This window comes from Astatotilapia calliptera, chromosome 7 (assembly GCF_900246225.1).
Source record: "Astatotilapia calliptera chromosome 7, fAstCal1.2, whole genome shotgun sequence".
Taxonomy (NCBI): Eukaryota; Metazoa; Chordata; class Actinopteri; order Cichliformes; family Cichlidae; genus Astatotilapia; species Astatotilapia calliptera.
In genome coordinates this window covers 58064267-58087066 of record NC_039308.1, presented here as the reverse complement: position 1 = coordinate 58087066, position 22800 = coordinate 58064267, and the positions used below count along the sequence as shown (strand labels likewise).

The 22800-nt window shown below is 39.6% G+C and overlaps 1 protein-coding gene across 1 annotated transcript; it reads right to left on the bottom strand.

The window, feature by feature from the left end:
• Positions 1–1033: 1033 nt before the first annotated feature.
• On the bottom strand, positions 1034–21676 carry sema3e (sema domain, immunoglobulin domain (Ig), short basic domain, secreted, (semaphorin) 3E). Its single transcript, XM_026176100.1, has 17 exons — positions 20500–21676; positions 12682–12842; positions 10088–10147; positions 9687–9806; positions 8031–8124; positions 7643–7759; positions 6852–6994; positions 6653–6767; positions 6154–6223; positions 5932–6076; positions 5382–5607; positions 5069–5160; positions 4610–4651; positions 4206–4375; positions 3764–3834; positions 3352–3485; positions 1034–3048 (listed from the first exon to the last, which is right to left on the bottom strand). Exons 1-17 carry the CDS (start codon positions 20630–20632, stop codon positions 2548–2550), a joined length of 2394 nt encoding a protein of 797 aa, XP_026031885.1. The 5' UTR covers positions 20633–21676; the 3' UTR covers positions 1034–2547.
• Positions 21677–22800: the final 1124 nt, after the last annotated feature.

Here is a 22800-nt window from a genome sequence, read left to right as displayed (position 1 = left end):
TCTTGGCAAAACTTCAAAACAAGCCATAGTTGTCCAGTGCAAATGGCACTTTTCTGAACTTTAACGTTTGATATTTTGATTGCTGCTTACAGAGTCTGACATGTAGTTCTTTTTTGCAGTTTCTCTGAGCATCCTCAGTCTTGCTTTCTGATGAATTTGCTGGGATGTCCACTCTGGGAAGATTGACACCCGTCTTGAATGTTTTCCGCTAGTGAACAGTCTTTCTCACTGTAGAATGATGGACTTCAGATAGCTTGGAAATGGTCTCATAGCCCTTCCCAGATTGATCAGAGGCAATAGTTGCTCCTTTAAGGTCATTGCTTTCCATTCCCTTTCCTTCTTTTGATTATGTTTGTAAATCTAAAAGCTCCAGACCAACAAACTGTCAGAACTGCTTTCCTAGAGGTGCCCACACTTAAGGACAATCAAGTGCATTTGATCATAAGCACCAGGCTGCTACTTACTCTCAATTTTTACGGAAGCAGTAAGGGTGTACTAATTTTTCACACACTTCTTCTGCATGTTGGCTTAATTTTTATTAAATAATTGCACAGTGTAATATGCCATGTGTTGCTTACCAAATTTTAAGACCTACTATGCTGCTATGGACCAGGTGATTTTTATGATGCCCTGATATGTAAAACCTTAGAACTGACAGATGGTGTGCTACCATACAATAGTATACAATATACATACAGCATACAATACACATAATACTGTCGGTACATTTGGTGTGCTTTCTTTTTAATAAAATATAGGAAAATCTTGCTGTGATCATTTCAGTTGTTTTAATGTTGATATTAAAACAAAGAAGTTCTATTTGCTGAGAAATAATAGAGGTAAAATAAATATAAACATATATTATATTATAGTAGATTATTATAAAAATTATATATATATATATTTTGTCTTTTTAATCACTACTACTGCATAACCACTTTCTCCATCTGTTTGTGTGTGTATGCTGTTACACACACTCGGAGTATGCGTTGCCATTATTGATTGCTTAACCACAGAGGTGACACCAGGGAAGGATGGTCCATCTTTTTTTAATGACAAGAATTTATAGGGGGTATAGCAGACACAACATTTTATCAAGAATACTCAAGGTGAATGATAAGTGACATTAAGGCCTGACATAGAAAAGTGGAATTTTTTTTTAATCACATACCATAAAGATCAAAACAATGTAAAAAAGAAAAGAAATAAATAATAAAGAAGAAATATGGTCCTCTGGAGTAATTACCACACGACTACAGTGTATACTTCACTGTAAGATCATTTCTTTTCTTGTCATTCCAGGATAAATTGAATATACATACCGACTCATCAGTTTTGCTAATGATATGCTTGGCTAGTGACCCTATCATTTATTTGGCGTTTTTCTTCACAGAGAAATTTGGTGATGTACATTACTGTTTGTGGTAAAGCCCATCTACAGCATCACTCATGAGAAACAAAATCATAACGTGGCTTTAAAGAGTGTCAAAAGGAGGAAAGAGAAACAGTACGAGAGAAAACAGAAGGCGAACAGGTCAGGAAGCGGAGAAGGATAAATCATTTTTGGAATACACAGTTATACTTATCAGATATGCACATAAGGACCACCCTGAATTTTAGATAAATACAGTATACAATACACACAATACTGTTGGTACATTTGATCACAATAGTAGACACATAATAAATGCAGACACAGAGCAACAATGAGATCCACTACTAAGATCACATTTCATCCAATGTATAAACTTTTAGAAGTGCTTAGATAATAATTATTTTCATCAAGGGTGCAACTGTAACAGAAACATGCCTCAAATATCAATAACAGTGGCATCACAACACGCCTTGTATTGTGGTCATTGTAACTACACACCCCAAAGCCATGACTGCAGTCTAATCAAAATAGCAATATTATAATGCTCAAATTATTTTTCATTGTTCAAAAACAACATATTCTCCAGTTAATGACACCTAAAAAGCTAAAGTACTCAGAGAAAAAAAACAAAACGAAAATAAGTTACCGTAGTAACAAATAAGGTAAAAAGGCAGTTGTTCCCTCTCATGGCACTGTAGGTGCCGTAAGAGTTTGCTGGATTTTACCGTTGTATTAGAAGTAAAGCAGCCTCTGTGTGCACTTCAATTGACAGCTGGGATGGGGTAGGCTGGATCAATCCAAGGGAGCGGATATTAACACATGTCTCTTCAGATTTGAAGCAATGTTGCTGTTGTCCATATGCTTCCAGGTCACTTTCTCCATACTGACACTTAAGTTTGTAATGTTGATTGGCGCCAAAAATAAGTTTATACGACAAAAAAAAAAAGGCAGTGTTTTTTAAACAAGAGGAAACAACACAGTCAAACTACTCAGTAATGAATGTAGCTACAACAGCGAGGCAGCTTGCTACTGTTCTTTTTCTCTCTTTTTTTTTGTACTGCTCTTGTCGAAAGCAAAGTGAAAACCTTTTACATGGTGCAAACACTGAGCGAGTCTGACCTTTAGACTGTGTATGAGTGCATGTATGTATGTGCAGTGAGTCTCTGCTCTCCTCAGGTGTCCAAGGTGTGCCTGGGAGCTCTGTGGGAGTTCTCCCCTCCCTTTCCTTTCACTCTCTTCTCACCAGCCAGAGGAACATACTTTTTTTTAGTCTTTTTACGTTTCTTATCAGAGCACCACACTCTCTCACAGTACTCTTCCACTTTTTGAGCATCCCCATAGCCAATCAGCTGGAGGAATTCCTTGTACCACAGCCTGGAGTGGGAGCCTGATGCCAGGGATGGTGCCAGAGATTTGGGGCTGATGCTGGGGCGTGGTGGGGGACCCATGGAAGAGTGACACAAAGCCGCTGCTTTTGCCCCATCTCCATCATTGACCATGTGGATTGCTGATTCCACCTTCTCTCCTCTGAGCACATGTAGAGTGATACGTAGCAATGTGTGCACATATCCGTGTTCCACCGTCTGACATACGTACACACCAGCATCTGAACCTCTTACACGTAAGAACAGCAGCCCATGTGAGGTCACAACAACTCGTTCATCACCTTGAACCTACATGAAGCAAGAGATAAAACAACTTTTTATGCCACTGATGTCATTTTATGAATTAGGTTGACAGAATGTTAGTATTTTAATAATATGCCTAACTCAGTGACTTTTTTAAAAAGATTTTTAGGAATATAACCTTTCTGACTTTCTCTACACTACTGAATTAGATGGAATGTAAGATATACGCATTTAAATCTGTAACAATCTATGGACCTTGTCATCTAAGTAAATGTGACAACTTGTTTATCACAATAACATACTTAATACAAGTATGTTCGTTGTATTTTAAACATGCATCAGACTTACCTGATGGTTCTCCCCTCCTTTCTGGAAGAACCAAAGGACCTTGGCTTGAAGTGATCGCGGGACACATTCCAATAAAGTGCTATTGCTCTCCACCCCGTACACCAGCCTGTCTTTAGCTCTGTGCCATTTTTCATCTACACACCAATACGCACACATCATAAAACATAGTGAGGCAAGAAAAATGACATTGAGCTGCTTTGACCTTTCATTAGTTGGTAAATGTACATTGAATTGTTCATTGTTCTTTTGCTATAGCACAAGTGCACCAATCACATAGTTTTTTTTAAAAACGGTTTTTGCAACATGTAACCATATTTGTCTGACAACATTTTTAATATTCTAGTAAATACAGGCAAGTGGCCATGCACACCCACACAAACATGCACATCCCACAGTTCTTTTATACACTAACCATCAATTTGCAGCCCATTGCACAGCTGGACAGCGTTGCCATGGCGCACATCCTGCCGCCTGAATCGTCGGCTAAAAAGTGAGAGAGAAGCAAAAAGAGAGTAATTTTGAACATGTGATGAAAGTGCAAGCGATGGGTGAAAAGAAAGACAGAGAGAACGTGAGCGTGGGGAAAAGAGAGCAGGAAAGATGGAAAGAGGAAGAGGGTGATCAAGTGCATACTGATTGGCATTACATAACATCTGGCTGGCATGTCTCTCAGTGTCTGTGATAATGACTTGGGAAACCAGCTTCACAGCATTGTGACTTTCAGTGCAAGATCCTGAAATGGAACCCGAGGGGGTGTCTACTATTAAAGGTGCAAACAGATGATAGCTCTTGCAGACATTTGCGATAAAAAGAAAATGACTCCTGTACTGAAGGCTGTGTATATATGCTGTTACCTCCTGCTGGGGTAGACTCCAGCAGGGTAGTATCTGGAGCAGGTGATACCATCCCAGGCACAGTAGGGATCTCTGGCCAGACAACAGTCAGCACATTCTGAACCATAGAGGTCACACTGATGCAGTCTGACCTGAGCCAAACTCTCTTCTGACCCAACATACAGCTGTTGCTGTGAACCAAAAAAATGTGGTCCATTAGAATTGATTTGCAGGCTAATTAAAATGAGACTTTGTATATACATTATGTCTTTTCCTCAGATCTACTTAACAACGCACAGGCAATCATGCAGATCATGTCAATACAGTGTTATGCATACTGTCACAATGTTATCATCTTGTGGCTAAACAGGAGAACTGCAGAACTGCATTAGTAACACAAATAACTATTCAGATTATTGTCTTACCCTTTTAGGTGATATTAGGATCTCTGTCACTGGTGTTTTTACCTGCAAAAAAGGGAAAAACTTTACTGTTATTTAAGAATAAAGCTGAATAAGTGGTTGGTTCATTGTATGCTATTAAAAACCATAGCTGAAAGCCTCTTGTCATTCTTCTGTCCATACCAAATCAGCTCTTAATGAAAACAGCAGCAACCACTTCTTGTTGAGTAATTTTCAGATGTAACTGATCTTAGTAGAGAAGAGCTAATGTATTCATGTTATAATGAAGATCTCTCAGCTGTCAGGTTGAACAATCACACTTGTACTCTTCTGATGATCGAAAGCAAGAAAATCAGCAAATCATTATCCTCTCGTGGTGTCGCTGCAGCAACTGAATTATGGTGTGGACGTATTATAATGCAGAATTCACTTGGGAACAAAGTCTACTTTGCTTTCACATTCTGGAGCAAAAAAATATGGTACCCTGAAAACTTCTAGCTCTTCCAGCAGCACCTCCTCCATAGTATCTGTGTCTTTGTTGTAGATGGTGATAAATTTCAACACCACTGAGTCATCTAACAGAAGGAGAGATAAACATTATACTTCTGCAAACAAAAGCAAACAAACAAGTTATGTGTGAAATGGTAAGAAAATGTTGTTTTAAAACTATTTATGCAATGACTTTGTATTTGTTTTTACAGAACACCTATTAAATTTCCTTGGTGTCTTTTTTGATGAAATACTCATTACTTGCACGTTTTGCATGGATTTATGCAGTCCAGTACAGTGCCTATACCTGTGCCAATGTAAAGAACGTGGTAGTGTCCATCTTGGGCTTGGACTCTGTCAACTGCAATCTGGGTCAACTTTCTTCTGCCTGGTTCTGTCTGTAATAGGACTGGTCTATGATGTTGCGGAAGGACTGGATTATACATCACTGGGTGAGAACGCAAAAAACGCAGGACCTCATCAGGGAACTCCTTAGAGCTGGAGAAGCCACCACCGTTCACTTTACTGGCACACTTCGATGTAAGCAAATAGAGAAGAGGATGGGACAAAGATAAGCAAAGACTATTTATTGCTTCCTCACTGCATAAGTTGAAAAGAAAAAAGCTGACACGCATTAGTCATGCTCAAACTGCCCTGGCATGACCTGCTAAGGTAGCCACAACAGTGCTGACATTCACTGACACTGCTCTGCATTCTTTCAGCACTCTGTATTTTAAAGGACATCCGCTCTGAACACAGACTGGATGTGAGAATAGGAGAGTGCCCTCGATAAACAATGCTGGTGAAACTGTTAATTAAATCACATAAACGTGATTTATTTCAAATTTGGGTCTCACAGATCCAGGTCGAGGATAGGGGACTCTGTCCTCATAAGGTGTCCAGTGATGCTCAGGTCTCTCTCTGAAGGCGAAAGGCCCATTGAAGGCTGCTCTGATGTCATCCATGTGATAGACACAGACTGCATAACCTTTAAACACCGTACTACAAAGAAAGGGTTCATCAGTAAATTTGATAGAGAGCGAAATTCTTTAATGAAATGCTGACATCTCATTTCTCACCTTGTTGTGCTAAAGAGGCAAAAGACTTCTGGGTTTTTCTCATCCTTGTTGTTGAGCACAAACACGTCCTCTGAAACACAAAATGTATCATTTAGATTTAGTGTGTATATTGTTGAGCACACATGAAGCTGACATTTTTTTGTCTCTTATCATTGCCATTCTGAGTATGTTAGCATGCTGGCATTAAAATTTAGTTCAAAGTTTTAGAGAAAGGTTTTTTTTTCATGCAGATGGTTAGATGTGCCTTTAATGCATCTTTGACATCTCCAGTAAAGCAGTGGGAGTTGTTCATTTATTCTCATGATGTCTCATTAATCACATTTTTCCCTCTAAATGGGATGGTTTGTGTGGCAAAGGCAGCAGTAATGAATGAGACATTGACACAAGATGTGATGAACATCTGAAACTTGTAAATGTGGATGGGTGCGATATAAAAAGAAGAAGAAGAAAAAAGCAATCATTAGATAACGTGGCTTGTAAGGCTTTGTTGTTTCTTTACCGAGCTCATCAAAATGCGTATCGATGCCATTGGGTCCAGCCACAGAGCAGATCAGACGAGTTTTCAGGAAGGAGGTCCATCTGTTCACCAGCATCCTCTGTCCTCCTTGGTCATTCTGAGAGATAAAGGCATGTATAGGTTTTAATGTCACGGTCAGTATAAACATTTTGGTTGGATTTTGTTTCTGTAGTGTTCTTACCGCACAGACCCGTCCAATACGGGAATAAACGGCCTTGGTCACACCTTCGGCATCCATCTCTCGCTCAGTGAAGAAGAAGTAAACTTTATCATCACCTCTGTCATCATTGTCAGGTATAACTGCAGACCCAACAAATTTGGGTTCTGTAGGAAGAAGAATTAGTTGCATACAATGAAACATAAAAAAAAAGTGTTATATGAACATTTTTTTAGGAAAATAAATGTGAATATATGATTTATTAAGAAAACATATAATAAATATGAAAAAATCTCAAAGCTAGTACTAATTAGCACAGTTACACTGATCAGCCACAACAATAAAACCCCTCCCACACAATAAAAATGACTTCAGTGCACCTCCCCAGCAAAAGTGTCTAACAATACAACAAAGAGTGCATGCCCCTAAACTCTGGAGGTCCAACTGAGATTGAGTACCTGTGGCACATGCCGGCGCAAGTCAGATCAAGAGGCCCTACCACACAAACTAGTGGACCCAGTGCATTTGCTGCAAATGCTCATGAGCCAAAACCACAGGACACCCAGGCAGCTGGTTTTGATGTTGTGGCTAATCAGTGTATATTGACTTTAATTATGTAGTGTAAATCATGAGCATCTTTTTTAACATGATTATAAGCCTTGAAGCTATGTTTGAGAAGAAACATGTGTGCCAGATAGTTAACGTCACATTCGACACGAGTAGGAGGTCACAGTTTGCACTGCCACGCCATATGGACATATTTGCCCTTCGCATTAATAAGGACATGTTATTACAATCCTGTAATGTACACCAACCATTTAGCTGGGATCTGTCGTTTCTTTCTGTGCGTGTGTAGGTCTGGTTGTTAAGTCGACACAAAGCACCATCGTTCTCCCAGTAGTCAGTGTAGAGGCCAATATAAAGCTCTCCTCCTAATGTACACATGGACAGACACAAAGTAACAACAGTGCTATTAAAAAAATAACAGCAGTTTCTTTTAATGTGATTAAAACTATACAAAGTATAATTATTTATTAAAATAAATTAAATAAAAAGACCACAAGGTGGCAGTGTTTACTGGCCAGAGGAGATTTACATGCTTTACCATGGAACTAAAATGAAAACATGGTCATTTCACAACTGAGCCTTTATCTTTTAACCTCAGATGGGGAGGTGTTGAGTGGTAAGTTGAGCAGTTCTTACTGGATAACGCTGATGTGCAGGAACTGTTGGGGTCATATGGACTTCGTCCTCTGCCACTTGTAATGCTCTCTTCTTCAAGAGCAAACAGCCTGTCCTGAGGAAAACATGCAAACACTTTGATATATGTGTAGTTATTTTCACAGGGATTCACAAAACAGGGCCACAAACACACACTAAAGAGTTACTCCTGCGCAAAGGCTTTGACAGCACCTAAGCAAATCCCTTAAGCTGATGTGTAGAGGAATAAATCGAAAAGAACTGCAGAAAGGAAAGATCAGAAAATGATGGATTAGAATGAGGGAGGAAGATAGATGAGACAACAAGTGATGGATGACCAAATGGAGGACTTCTGTCTGGATGGGTATAACCAGCTATTCTCTACTCTTATTTCATAATGAGATCACCACTTTTACCGTTCAGATGCTAACAGCTGAAGTATGCACACACAAACAGACCCACACATGCTTACAAATACAGATCTGAACTCCCTATAGAACCACAGCTCACATGCTGTGGGCCACCAGTGATTTTAACAGTCAATGGCAGTCCAGGGGAGATGTCATATACTGCAGTGATTTATGTGCAGCCACAGAACCCTGCTGTGAGGTGACTACCCCCCTACGCATGACTGTAACAGAAGCCAGTTCTGGGGTTAAACTCATTCATCATAAGAAGTGGCCTATCAAAACTAAATGGAAAAGAGCAAAAATACATCTAATCAATATTACTTCCAGTCTGTACTTTGGTATGTGATTTGTGCTTTTATTGAAACATCTAAGCCACCTGATATTACGTTGATTGGCCATTGGTTGGCATAATCGATTTCAATAGTATCTATTAATCTTGGTTTTCCTAGTGTATACATTAATAAGATCAAAATTAAAGGTAACTAAAGACTGAATACAATCTCAAGTACTACATGTATGATTTCGGGAGGCAATTTGGCATGTAAGTTTTCTGTGCTTACATAAATCAGCCATATCTGAGTTGTGTGCTCAGCTATGAGCATTCCAATGACCTGAGTGATGACTGAGTGTGGTTCCTGCCTGGAAGCTATCCCTGGCTTGGTTGACCTACTGGACAAGTGCTGGAATGCAGGGCGGAAACCTTATTCCTTCTGCTCACTAAATTTATAAGCAGAGAGTGTCCACATGGACGCTCACATGCACAAAGCCTTATGCTCTCCAAAACCAAAGTTTTACATCTACAGCAGCATGTGCAGTGTTTTTACAGCAGAGCAGACCCAGGGCTGAAACTTTATCAAAACACTTCATGTTCATATCCATCATAAGGGGTAGGATTAAGAGTAAAGAACCTGGGATTAGTTGCTCAATTTGATGCCAGTACCTCGTTGTGAAATCCACCATTAACCAATCCAACATCTTTTTTTAGTATAAATATTGAAAGTGAATAATTAGAATGATGTAACAGAACTAAAGATCATAATTCACAATTCTGTTTGACTTTGAAGTGTCTGAAATTAAGTTTTTTAAACTTTTGGTTCCTAAAATGATTGTTGTTGTTTTTTTGTTGTTTTTTCTGTATCTTTTCCCGTTTGACCTGAGTTTGTCTTTTATGTTTGGTGTGATTGTACAGCACTTTAGTCAGCCCTAGTGGTATGGTATGGCATTGTATGGTTCTTTCTTCTGGGCTCACCTGCCATGTATGCCCAACTCTGACCGCAGCACAGATAGGGTTGAAGGCTCCTGTTCCACAGGCCAACAGATGGGTCTGGTTGTACTGTTGTAAGACCTTTATGTAGTTTGCACACTCTTGCTGTTGGAGGAATTACAAGGATGAAGGTAAAGTCAGTAGGGAGTTGTTCTTTTACACTGGGACCAAACAGTGAAAAATGGGCAATGGAAACATGCCAGGGTGTTTCTGGATCATTAATAATATTGATAAAGCATGTTCAGGTTCATAATCATATACATATCAGGCCAATAAATATTCAGCTGGTCATTAGTGCTTACTGTTAACAATAATAATAACAACAAGTTATAGCAAAGAACATAACCATCTGTATATTCAGTCATATTTTATTGCAGAAGCCTTACCTTTTCCCTCCCTTTCATGAGACATTCCTCCACCTGATAGTCTGTACTGGCCCACTGGATCTGAAACACAGCACAATTGTCCCTCCACATTTACTCTTTACACTCTTTAAATATCACACAAAAGAATTGTTATGGCCACTGATGTGTCTTTTCCTGTCTTCTGTCAATGATTGATGTATCTGAGTGTGTTCTTTTTCCCTGTGTCTTCAGTTTCTCTCCCGTTTTCTCATTTCTCGGTTTGCACATCTTAAATTTGCTTCTTCTCTCTCTACCCTCATCTTAGTCCCTCCCACATGACATATAAGAAAAGAAGAAAGCAAGGAAGATCAATCGTGAAAGAGGAGTTGGAAAAGCAAGCATTTCATGCTTCAAAACTATAATTTTAAACCACTTTGCAATTAAACCCTGCATGTGGTACATCTGCAACATATGTCCATTGTTTTGTAATAACCCCCCACTATATTTTATGATGTCTTCATGAGCATAACTGTTTCCATGACAATATATATATATATATATATATATATATATATATATATATATATATATATATATATTTGCTTTTAATTTTAGGAGACTGTAAGAGAAATGTGGTAAGAATGTCAAAAAATATCTTTCTTTTTCATTATTACGCCTAGAATTCATGAAGAGTCGAAACTTTGATCATGCACTTGATCATATATCATAACCAGTGACTTCTCTCCTGCTTTTACCATGATTTATATATTTAACGTCAAGACTCTGTCATACATTGCGGGTGAAAGGGATACACCTGTTCACCATCCCTGCTCATAGCTCCGCCAGCAAGACTGGAACCGAGTCTTTGTTGTTACTTAATACGCTTTTTTCATCTCCTTTGTTGACCGTCCACCTGTCTGAGACTGAAATCAATTTCAGCACACCACGCTGAAAGATGTCTTAATTCCTAAAATGCATCTGGAGTCCAGAGCAGAGAGCAATCTTGCTAGAAGGGAAAAAAATCAAAGATGAAAAGGTGTACTCTCTGTAGAAATGTTTTCACCCTCATTGTAAAAAAGAGGCATGACACATGGCTTGAATATACAAACCAAGGTGGGAGGAGAAGTTTTGAAACAACTATTCAAGTGCTATTTATATTCATTTGTTGATTAAGCATTTGTGATGATCCACTGCATGTTTAAACTTTATGAAGCTTATGTGTAAGTTCAATAAGGAAGGAATAAGGAAGCTGTAATCACTCATGTGTCTGCTTTGCTGGGTGTTCGGCTGCTTTTCTTTTTACCTGTCTACCGTTTTCCCACACTGCCAGTCTTACAACTGACATCGTTACTCTAGTCCATAGGGTGGCTGTAGCTCAGGTGGCAGAGCAGGTCAGCCACTAATCAGAAGGTTGGTGGTTCGATCCCAGGCTGCCTCCTGGCTGCATGCCAAATGTTCTTGGGCAAGATACTAACCCCATGTTTGCCTACTGGTGGCGGTCAGAGGGCCCGGTGGCGCCAGTGTCTGGCAGCCTTGCCTCTGTCAGTGCGCCCCAGGGCTGCTGTGGCTACAATGTAGTGTGCCATTGCCAATGGGTGAATGACTGAATGTAGTGTGAAGTGCTTTGGGGTCCTTAGGGACTGAGTAAAGTGCTATACAAATGCAGGCCATTTACCATTCATCTTCTCACCTGCCCGCTTTGAGCCAGCCATAGTTTAAATCTGTGCTCTCCATCGTTCTCCCTTTCAGACTGTCTTTTGCGCAGCCCACCTCCTCCCCACCTCCACCTCAGACACTTCAGCCAGAACACTATTCAAGTCTGAGTCTTCATCTTCACCACCACTAGACTTCAGGGGTCCTGTTCTAAATCCTATCACAGCTGGGATTCCATTCTGCCATCATGGGTCATCTGAGTCTAATCGCAAAATACATTCATTTGTCTGTCTCCGTAAATCATGTTCAGTTCTTCCAATTGATCTCTTCTTACTGAGCTTTATATTGTCATATTGTGCCATTCTGTGATTATAATTAAAACTAGCAGAAGTTAAGTTATAACAAAACAATTTATTGATGCCTAAGCATTGCAGTTGTGCCAAACGTCATATTTAATTGACATTGCTTTAAAATGAGGCCCTGAAGCAAGGCTGTCTCGTTATGTTAAATGGCTGTTGTTTCACTTCCTCTCTTCTTTGTCTCCTCTGCTCGCATCTCATCAGACAATGTGAGGTGAGGATGTAGAAATTCAGAAATGAGAAAGGGGAGATGTGTTAATTGCATCCTGTCTCATTCTTATCGCCGCCTCTGTCATTCTCGAATTGTTTCCAAATGTTCCCAATTAGCATTTGGCCTTGTCAGTCCTGCTGGTTTGTCTGTTTCTCCCACTCTCCTCTTGTCTCTATAACTTTTAAATAATTTATCTGTTTTTGTGTTCACCCCTTAACCTTACAGTGCCTGTTGTTATGTAGCTCTCCAGTAAGTTTTAAAAAACGTCCTCTTTATTTATTCATTTCCATATTTAGCTCATCATTTTGAACCCATGCCGGATAAAGAAGCGTTTACATTCATTTTGGCTAGTCTATAGACTTATGGGTCTAAATATCGCAGTTGCTGACAGGAAGGAAAGAAACCAGGCTCACCTCTGCATGGTGTGTGTTAACCTGGTCCAGGCTAAGAGAGAACAGAGCATTCTTGGCACCAACATAAAGCCTCTCGTGGCCCTCATCCAGCAGCATGGTCTGGGGTTGAAGTGACACTCCATGTTTCTGGAACACCCAAGTCCTGTTCAGCTGCCAAAGCTCTATATAGACAATACAAATAAATTGATTACAATAATAAACACAGCACACATTTAGATATACTTTACATGTATGTAGCTTTTTGACTGTAGTGAAAGTCAATTTCAGCCAGACACCCTTCCTCAAGAGATTTCTAACAACTGTAGAAACCTGTGCCTAAAGTCCAACTGCTCAAGTGGCCAAGGTCATATTGCAACATGTGTTTTTGATTCATACCAACCTCATGAGAATCACAGACAGCAAAGGTTATCTTTCCTTCTCAGTGATACCTATATCTCACTTCAACAGTGGTTATCATCCCTAAATCTGAAAGAAATGACAAATAAGTGATTTCTTAGAAGATGACTCTTTTTAGCTACATCTCGAAAATGCAAAAAAGCTGAAATGATTCAGGAAGTAATCTTTTGTATAATAGAAGGGTCATTTGAGTTGCACTAGGCTATGGTTTCTTGTACTGAGAGGAAGCAGTTTTGTCAGACAGGAAAGCGAACTGGCTCCTTATCAGCCATTAGTTTAGATGAGCTGCCACTCCCTGTCAGTTTTACTTTAGGTGATTTGAAATCTTATTCTAAAAAGGAGGCAGTGGACCATCACATGCATGTCATTTTATATAAACATAAACGCACCAGCAAACACGGTTTGCATCACAAATACCACCCATGCACATGCACACCTGAGATTGAGCTTGGCAGGCTGCCCCACCATACCTGCTCTCTGTAATCTTCATGAAAGACTGGGGGAGAGGGATTTAAACTAAGTCCCAGACTTCCAGAGGCATGCACTTCCTCTGGGTTCCACTGGCCTGAAAAACCTTTCATTAACACATGATCGGTTGGGCTAGGTGCCCTCGTAAAGGAAGAAAGAGGATCTGGTGTGTGTTAATGGTGCTTTTTGAGACCTTAGGTCAAGCCAACCAGACAAGCTAGAATTTGTGAAAAAAACCCAAAACATTTATTCGTCCTACTTTTCATGAAAATGGTAGTTCATCTTCACACTGTACATCAAACTCCTTTTGAAAGAAGAGAAAAAAAATAATAACCTACTTAATCATATTACTGTAACAGCCTTTGGACTATTTAAAACAATACTGAGGTGCCTCTACGTGCCAGGGCTGCAGGGGGTAATTGTATGATTTGTTTTTCTAGGCGCTGTATATTTTTAGTGATACTCGATCTCCAAGATAGGAGGAGAGAGTGTTTATCCTATTTTGCAGATCACTCTTGGCAACAGTACTCCACTCCGTGGAAAGTTTTATTTGTTTAAAATAGGATTCGGTATCCACAGAGGAATGGGTGATTGTGTATGTTTTGTTGCTATTAAGATTTCTGCGTTGGAGACAAGTGACAGTTTGTTTGAGTAGAATTAAATCTTTGGTGGTTAGGTGGCAGAGACGGAGAGTGGCAGTGGTGTTCTGCCAAGGCTCAGACATGCTTCCTGTAATTATCTAATCCACACACATACACATACAGACAGCCCCCACCACACATACACGGAATTCTTTCAGTTTTTGTGTCACTCACATGCAGATTTTTTATCTCCTTAATCCCTCTGTGCTAAGCTGGACTTGCATTGAGCACAATCCTCTAACACTGGCTTTCAATCAGCTCTTTCTTTTTTCTTGTGATGTCAAATTTGCAGCTACTCACTTAGATGACTGACTTACAGGGCAATTTAAAATGATGGAATAAACAGTGTGTAAGTCAAACCCATTTTTCGATCTGCTTTTCACTTGTCTATGTCAATAAAGATGAGTTGCAGCTGATTTATATGGACACATGCACATAACAAGGCACTAAGATAGACCTGTAGGAGTCTCTCTCTCTCACACACACACAAGAAAAACTGCAAATAAACTTGCATTTAATTGTGTAGATTTGTTTGTTACATTGTAGATATATGGTGTTCACCTCTTTTGAACTGGAATGTTTTTACAGTAAGCAATGTTCATTTGAAGAAAGAAAAAGAAAAGGAAATGCAAAAATGCAAGTTCTAAAAACCTATAATCACATATAAAAAATGTTATAATTACAGTTGAAGTTACAAAAATACAATCAGTGGATCTTCTGATTATACAGATGAACTGAAGGATGTTTCAGAGGAGTTGTTTAAAGATTTCTCCTCTGTTATTATAAGTGCATGCCACCCCACTGGCTGAATAAAGGAATGGGGGGATTTCCACAATTCTCCACACTTCTCTCTGTCTCTCTCTCGCTCTCTCACCATCTGCAGCCAGTGACAGCTCCTTAGCTAACAGCTAAGTAGTTGGAAGGAGGAAGAGGGTGTTTCTCTACCAGCAACTTTGCCAAAGAGACACATGGCCCTACTGTGATCCCACTTCAAATGACAGACACAAAGAAAATGGACTCCCACAAGGCGCACACTTTCATCGGTTGTCTGAGGAGTGCTGATAGATGTTTAAGGAGATTTGATGTGATGAAATCAAAATAAACTTTGTCATCTCTTCTTTATCCATGTATGGAAATACTGTTTTGCTGTATGAGGGGATACAGTATGTGTATGCGTGTGTCTCCAAGTGTGCAGCAGTACTTTAGCAGCATTTCATCTATGGCCACATAAACCAAGGTAACTGCACACAGGAGATCATGGAGAAAAAAAGAACATTCCCCTGGAAACTTAAAAACACAAATTAAAGTATCTATCATAATTTTGTATATTGCCAAGGACTAAGCACACATTTAACCTAAACTTGAGGTAGACAGGCTCGTATTTCCAGCAAAATAAGCTTACGCGTATTACACTGAGTAATGGGACTTGTGCAGGAACAGAAACAAAGAGAATTATTGAAGTGAACTGTTAAAGGGTAAAAAAAAATGAGAAGGGGGTCTGTTCTCCTGAAAGCCTGAGTGAGACTGCAGAACTCCTGGGGGTGGGGTCAGGAGCAGAAGAACTGTGGTGTTATGCCATTATCGGTATACAGCCTTGTGTTTCTATATTCCCTTGTGTGAGGGGGAATGATGTCACAGAGCAAAATGAAACCCACATGGTGTGTCTGTGGAGGGTGAGACAGAGTGTGCTTCTCTGTAATGACAAGAGTGCAAGTATGTTTCCTGAATAAAGTTATAAATTAAGATAAGATAAAAGATAAAAACCACATCAAAAGGCAAGCAGATACATACACCTCATACGTACTTCATCTCTTTGCAAGGTTTGTGAATATATCACTGTGCCGTCTTTGACTGACATGTAATTAAAGCCTGTCCCCATCTGTTACTCCTTCAGTCATATATGAAGTAGGCTATGTGGCCTCTGAGATAAAAATGAAGGACTTACTGGATAACTTGATGTATATCGGCGCTGTATGTTAAAGGACCAGAATGTACAAACTGATTTCAATGTCAATTCCAGCACGGTGAATGCAGTACTGTCCACAAGTCTTTAGCCACACTAGCGATTTATTGAATCATACTAGATATGTGGTGTATATGGAGTTTTTCAAGACTTTTTTCAAGGTTGTGTTGAAAAATTTGCTAAGCTCTCCAACACCACTGGCTGAAATGCATCCCCAAACCATGACAGAGCATCCAATGTGCTTTACAGATGGCTGTGGACACTCACTCTTTTGAACATAATTAGCTGCATATAATTAGCTGGGGACATTAAAAACGCTTTGGATCAATATTGTGTGAAACCATTTATTACAGTTCTCCTCTCTTCTTATTTTCCCCCCAAAAGCTGGCAGAGTGAAATAAGAGAGACCTTTCCTGTTATTTACTCTCTTTGATGCACCAGCCTACAACAAACAATATCCACAATGAATCCATCACTTTTGCTATCCTTCATCCTCCTCCCTTGTAATATCATTGCAGCTTAGACTCTACAGAGGCACCATTTTTGTCCTATCTATGCTTCTCTGTTACAAACTTAACTCACCTAGTCTTCATGCTCCCTTCACTGCAAAAAGGTCAGAAAGGATATTAGAGTTTCACCAGCTGCCTTCCCCTCTGGACATCTCATTAATGAACCAGAGAACACATACATAACACAATGGGTGAAAAAAAATGATGGTGAGATGTACACACACAAAATGAGAATATGAGAAGGGTGATTGTAGAGGCGACTGGAGAAGGCTGAAAGATGATCCCTTTTCCTGTGCTAGCCTAAAAGGTGTGATTTACGCCACCATTCCCTTCATTTTCTAGCTGTTTGATTTAAGGTCTACAGTATGACTTGTGCTGTGACCGCGATGCAGTGTGGTAAATGCTAATTATAGGCCTCTTCACACACAGAGGCAAGAAACATAATGGGACTCCTCACTTAACACATTATATGTAAGTAGAAAAAACAAGAAGCAAAAATCCCCATTTCTTTTGAGGCAAACACATCTAGAGTCACACTGGTGTTTTCCATCTTAGCCCCAGATGAAAGTCACCCACATATTCATCATTTCAAGATTGTAAAGTACACAGAAAAAGCTTTTTCTTGTCTGGAGTGGCACCTCTAAAATTATAGTTTCAAAGGACATGAGTAATTGCTACCTGTGCTCACAGATGCTTGCACCTCTGCTGCCTCTGCTCAAATCACACAGTTTTACAGTTTCTACTGAAGAAAGGCAATGCTAAGCACAAGCTTTGTATTTCTCGACCAGTGTATTTACTTATCTATACCTACACTGTAACGTTTCTTTAATAAAAAGCATGTTTTGCTCACTCGTGTGAAAGAAATAGTAAATGATGAAATTCAGCTCACAAGTTGTTGTTTTTTGTTGTTTTTTTTAAAACTTTCTTTCTCTTGAAGTTTCCAATTGGACAAAATAAAGAAAGTGCATCTGTTTATTTATATAAGCGGTATGCAGTATGATTTTAACCTTGCCAGAACACCTTTTTCCCCTTTATTGACTCGCTGCATTAAAATATTTTTGTTACTAAATGCTTACAGCTTTAGTGAAAACGTGTCCTTGGCAGACGACTGAGGAAATTCCTGGTCAATTTAATTATTTTAAAATGGTCATTATTTTTCTTCCTTTTTTTTTACTGTTCTGTGTAGGTATCTATTATGTGGCAGGAGAAAGTGATGTTTTAGCTTTGCTAAACAAGCAATTTATTGTTCCAATTTGTTCATAAATTAAATGCACACGTTTCTGGGTGTGACTTATTTTTTCCAGCTGGGTCATTAGAACTATGCAAACTATGAAATCTGCTGCATCAAACTCTCAGCAGCTTAGGCCAAGTATGATGAAAGTGCTGAGGAAGCAGCAGAATACATCTAAGTCTGACCACCTATCTGCAGCCTGTCAACATGCTAGCTGTGCAACAGCTTCATTAGCAGCAAAATTGATGGCTGTCCTAAAGGAAGAGCTCATTTCACTTCACAGTCCTGGAGAGCTGAAAAAACAACCTGCTGCCAAGCACCTTGAATGATGCAAATCCAAACTGCATGGCTCTGTGGCCGAAAATTTCAAAACAAACAGTATCTTTTTATTTTTGTTTTATGGTCAGCATATCTCGCTAATGGGGGCTTTCTGTGCTATAGTCCAAGACTTAGGGGGTTTTATTGGGCAAAAGCCCAAGCAACTGAGATGCATTAACATCTTTATGTTATTTTTAAAGTCTTTTAAATCTTTGCAGCAGAAGATTACGGTCAAACAGCACAGAGTCTGTGTTTGTAACTCGATACACCATATGATTTAGGTAACAGCTCGGAGTTAACTGGATGTGTAAGCACATGAAAGAATGAGTGGGATTAAAGTGAATTAAATGCATTTAAAGAGGTCTTCACTGGAACAGAAGTCTCGAAAAGAACATTGGGAAAAGATCAAAAAAAGAAATAGTGAATAATTCTGCCATAAAACGTGCAAAGTATGGCTCACATAAAAGCGCAGAGAGGTCCATACTGTATGGCAGTAATGCCATCTTTAAAACACATGGTAATGGGCCCAGAGGAATTCAATCTCACAAACTCTGGAAATTTGACCTGTTCATTTATTGAGCTTTCTATTGATCCCACATCATGGATCGGCCCATCTAACCAAAAGCAGAATACAAGTATTTCATTATTGATATTATAATATTTTCTTTCCCATTATTAAACCTTCTCTTAAATAGAAGAATTTAGTTTTTCTAACCTGCTTTGATACCAAATGTTATGATAATATGGTCATACTTCTAGGAATAGGTTAGTAAAACCACATCCATCTCTTTCCATCTTCCTGAACTGCATTCAAATTGTCAGTGTGTGAAGAATTTACAGAATTTCTTTCTCCGGTACATGTGTCTCTCTTTGTTTATGCATATGTGTGAGTTTAGGGTGTGTGCAAAAAATCACTGACAGAACAGCCCATGAGGCATAAATTAGGACTTAGATGTTTTTCATTCCATAATGATAGGATCCAACTGCAGCCATTTCAAGCTCCCCTGTGCTAGCCAGAGCATGTAGCGAGAGAGAGAGAGGAAGAAAGAGTGCTAGGTGGTATGTCAGTGAGTGTCTCAGCTCGCCCCTTGGGCAATTAATGAACCGAAAGTAACAATCATAATTAATACCTACTTTTTGTGACTAAGCATATCAGTGGTGATTTTCTAACATTTGTTTTGGTGCGAACTTTGCCTTACTTTTCATTGTAAGTTATTGTGCTATTGCTGACACATGAGCAAAGACGAGAAAAATAACGCGTGCAGTACATATCATAAAACAGCACACCCTCTTACTGATGAACCAGACTTGTCAGCTTTCATAACTGAGTCCAAACACGTATTTTTGAGTTATTGACCATCCAAATTCCACACCTATTTTCAACCATGACTAACAGGCTTATGTGAAATCATCACCTTCTGTTGCTGTAGAGATCAAAGAAACTGTGAGAAAAGGCCAGTGTTTACTCAAGAGTTTTATCTGCAAAGATAAAACCCTCATTATTGTCTAAGAGATACACAAAAATCAGTCTACATACCAGGGCATTGCAAACTCCCACACACACTTTAACTGGCACGTGCACGCACGCACGCACATTCCCGCGCACCAAGAAAAGAAATAAACAACGTTTCCATCACACCACCAGTATAGCATGAGAGAAAGCCACATTTTAGATTCTCAACCACCATGGCTGGGGCACCAAAACAAACTACAAGGAGGCTCCTTACATATCAACATTGTGTGAAAAAAAGGGTGCACTTCCCAAAGTCTTCCCTGAGCCAACGCTGCGCAGTGCCAGGTTAAAACATAAATCTTCAATAAACATCTCATTACACGGTAATGATAACTAACAGCATCCTGAACTCACGTCCAAAGAATAGCACTTTTTTTAACTTCACTATTTTTTCACTGAGCATTTGATGCATCATTTCATTGCTTATGTATAACTTTATGCATATTTTCTGCAGGAAACTATAATGCTTTAAAACTGTATAAAAACTAACATTAGCTATTAAATTTTTAGTGCAGTCATCAACTATGCTACAGTCACTACTGGCAGAGAGCAGAAGTCTATTAAGTATGGACAATGATTTTGCATTATACCTGTCTCATTTCCAATTTCCAGTTATTAGTCTGTGCAGAAAAATCAAAGTGCGCTGATTAATTTTTGACAGTGTCAAAAAAATCAAATTGTCTCTATATTAATGAAGCACAGGAAGCATTTTAAAGCATGCTATATAAATATTTATTGACAAAATAAATGAAAAGAAACACACATTAGATATTTCTTACCTTTGTTGGAGAGACGTATCCTTGGGTTGATGCTGTGTGCTGTGTGTGTCATGCCCAGCAGAGCAATATACAGCAGCATCAGTGAGAGATACACAGTCCGTATGCACTCTACCATCATCATTGACATAAACATTCTACATTTGCCTATTTAGAAGCCATGCAAGTCCAGAGTCTCAACGTAGCCTCCGAGGTCTTTGGAAAAAAGAAATTGCCCACAGGTGTTTGCTCAGCAGCGTTCTGCAAATACTGTTCAGTAAGATACAATCTTTAATATAACAATCCAACAAGAGCTTGCTTGGAGGTAGCAGTCCATTTTCTAATGATCAAAACAATGTGAATTGGCTCAGTGTATCTCTGCAGCTTCTATATAGCCCCTGCTTTCCCCTATAGGAGTCGACTGAAAGCTGCATCCACCCACTACCTCTGTGGACAGGGTAGTGCTTTGGGTATTATCCTTGTTTGGTTTTAGTAACCAGGGAGAAGAGAAGTCCACTTGCCACATTCACGCCGCAGTGCTCACTGTCCTCTGTCCATATGTCAGTCCGTCTGTTTTTTTTTTTGTCTGTCTGTATGAACAGCTTAGATCCACTCTTTCTGATGTGATGAATGAAAAGAAGGTAGAAAAATCAGATCTATGAATCCCACAAAGGTGTAGATGCTAATTTGTAAAACCTCAGTGTATAAGTCTATCCCAGTAGGAGGGCAGACAGGCAGATCTGGAGCTGGAGCTGGTGTGCTCTGTCTTCAGTCTGTGTTCCTCCTCTTGGGTCCACTGGAGCCAGTCATTCTCTGGACGAGAGCCCAAGCAAAGGATGAGTAGAAGAGGGGAGGAGTGGAGAGCCTCGTGCCTGACGTGCGGTCTCTCTGCACTAGGAAAGAAAGTAAAGCTCCAGCTCCTAACTCTGCTCACGCTCAGTCAGGGAGGCTCCAAACCTCAGTTGAAACCTCTGTCAGTCACTTGAGATGGTTTCTACCACAGCTACTGATCTGGGCAGAGGCCACCTGCCACAGTGTGGTGTGTTTGAGTAAAAGCCTGTGTGTGTGTGTGGTTAGAAATGGACTGAGTTTGTATCAGATAGAAGGGCTGAAAATTGCCTACTCCTTCCTCTAAACTGCCTCAGGATCTGTCTTTCCCTCCCAGGCAGCTGGATTAAGTGCAGTGTGTCTCCCAGGCAGACTTCCCCTCCTCTAATGTCACTCTACAGACTACCCCCACTTCTTCTCTACCCTTGCTCTACTCCTTCACTACCTTCATTTGGCTCCTGCCCCTTCTGCATTAATATGGACCACAGCCAAGGTTAACTGGCACTTCTTTTCATTTTCAATTATTTCCCTCTTTGTGCTTGTTTCCATGTGGATAGTCATTACCACTGTTACCATGGGTTTCCATGTACAAGGTTCCTTTCATGAAGATTTTTCCTTTCTTGCTTAGGTTCTCTTTCTTTTTATCTTCCTCCCCATCCATCAAACTCATCAGTTCTTTAAAACCTTGTTATTAGTGTATGCTGCACCGTCTTCTCTGATTTATCCTACCAGGACTTTTGTTTCTGTAGTCTGTCTAAAGTTAATTTCTATCCCAGGTTCCCGCAGCCCTTGTGTATCTGTTACGGTGTTTAAGTTGAGGTATCCAGGTCTTGTCAGCATTGTGGAAAAGATTGACTGAACATGTTTTGCAAACACATGCAAAAACTTACTGAAACACGCAAAAATAAGTACAAGAAGAGATTGGAGTCATTACTGAATCTGCAGATACCCTTCAAGAAAATAACATAGACGTCAGTCCACTGGAGCAGATCTATATCTGTCTTCTGTGAACCTCTCTGAAATACATCTGTTTTTCTCTGTTCTTTCTCATGGCAGTGTGTTGACATCAACATTAAGTCATGCTGATCCATGCTTAGCACCCCAAGTAACCCATCAGTCACTACAGAAAAAAAGAAAATAAATTTGTTTTGTTATTCTCAAATCTGTGTCTGCTTTGCATTGCTTTTCAATTTGTGAAGCAGGGATTTAATGAGTACATTTCCCAGTGACAGTACTCATTCATATTTGAGATCCCCGAGTCAATTAACAGCAGCAAAAAGGGGAGTGCAAAACAAACAAATGTGACTTAGTAATTAGAAAGAAAGCTTGAAAACAGCACATACAGTAGTGTTAACATTACAGATTCTATAAAAATGTCCTCATCAACAAATAGCAATTAAAAGACATGCAGTCACAGAAATGATTGCATTAGGCTGTACGTGGCAGCTGCACCAGCAACCCCACGCCCCTTCACCACCCTAGGATATCATGACTACA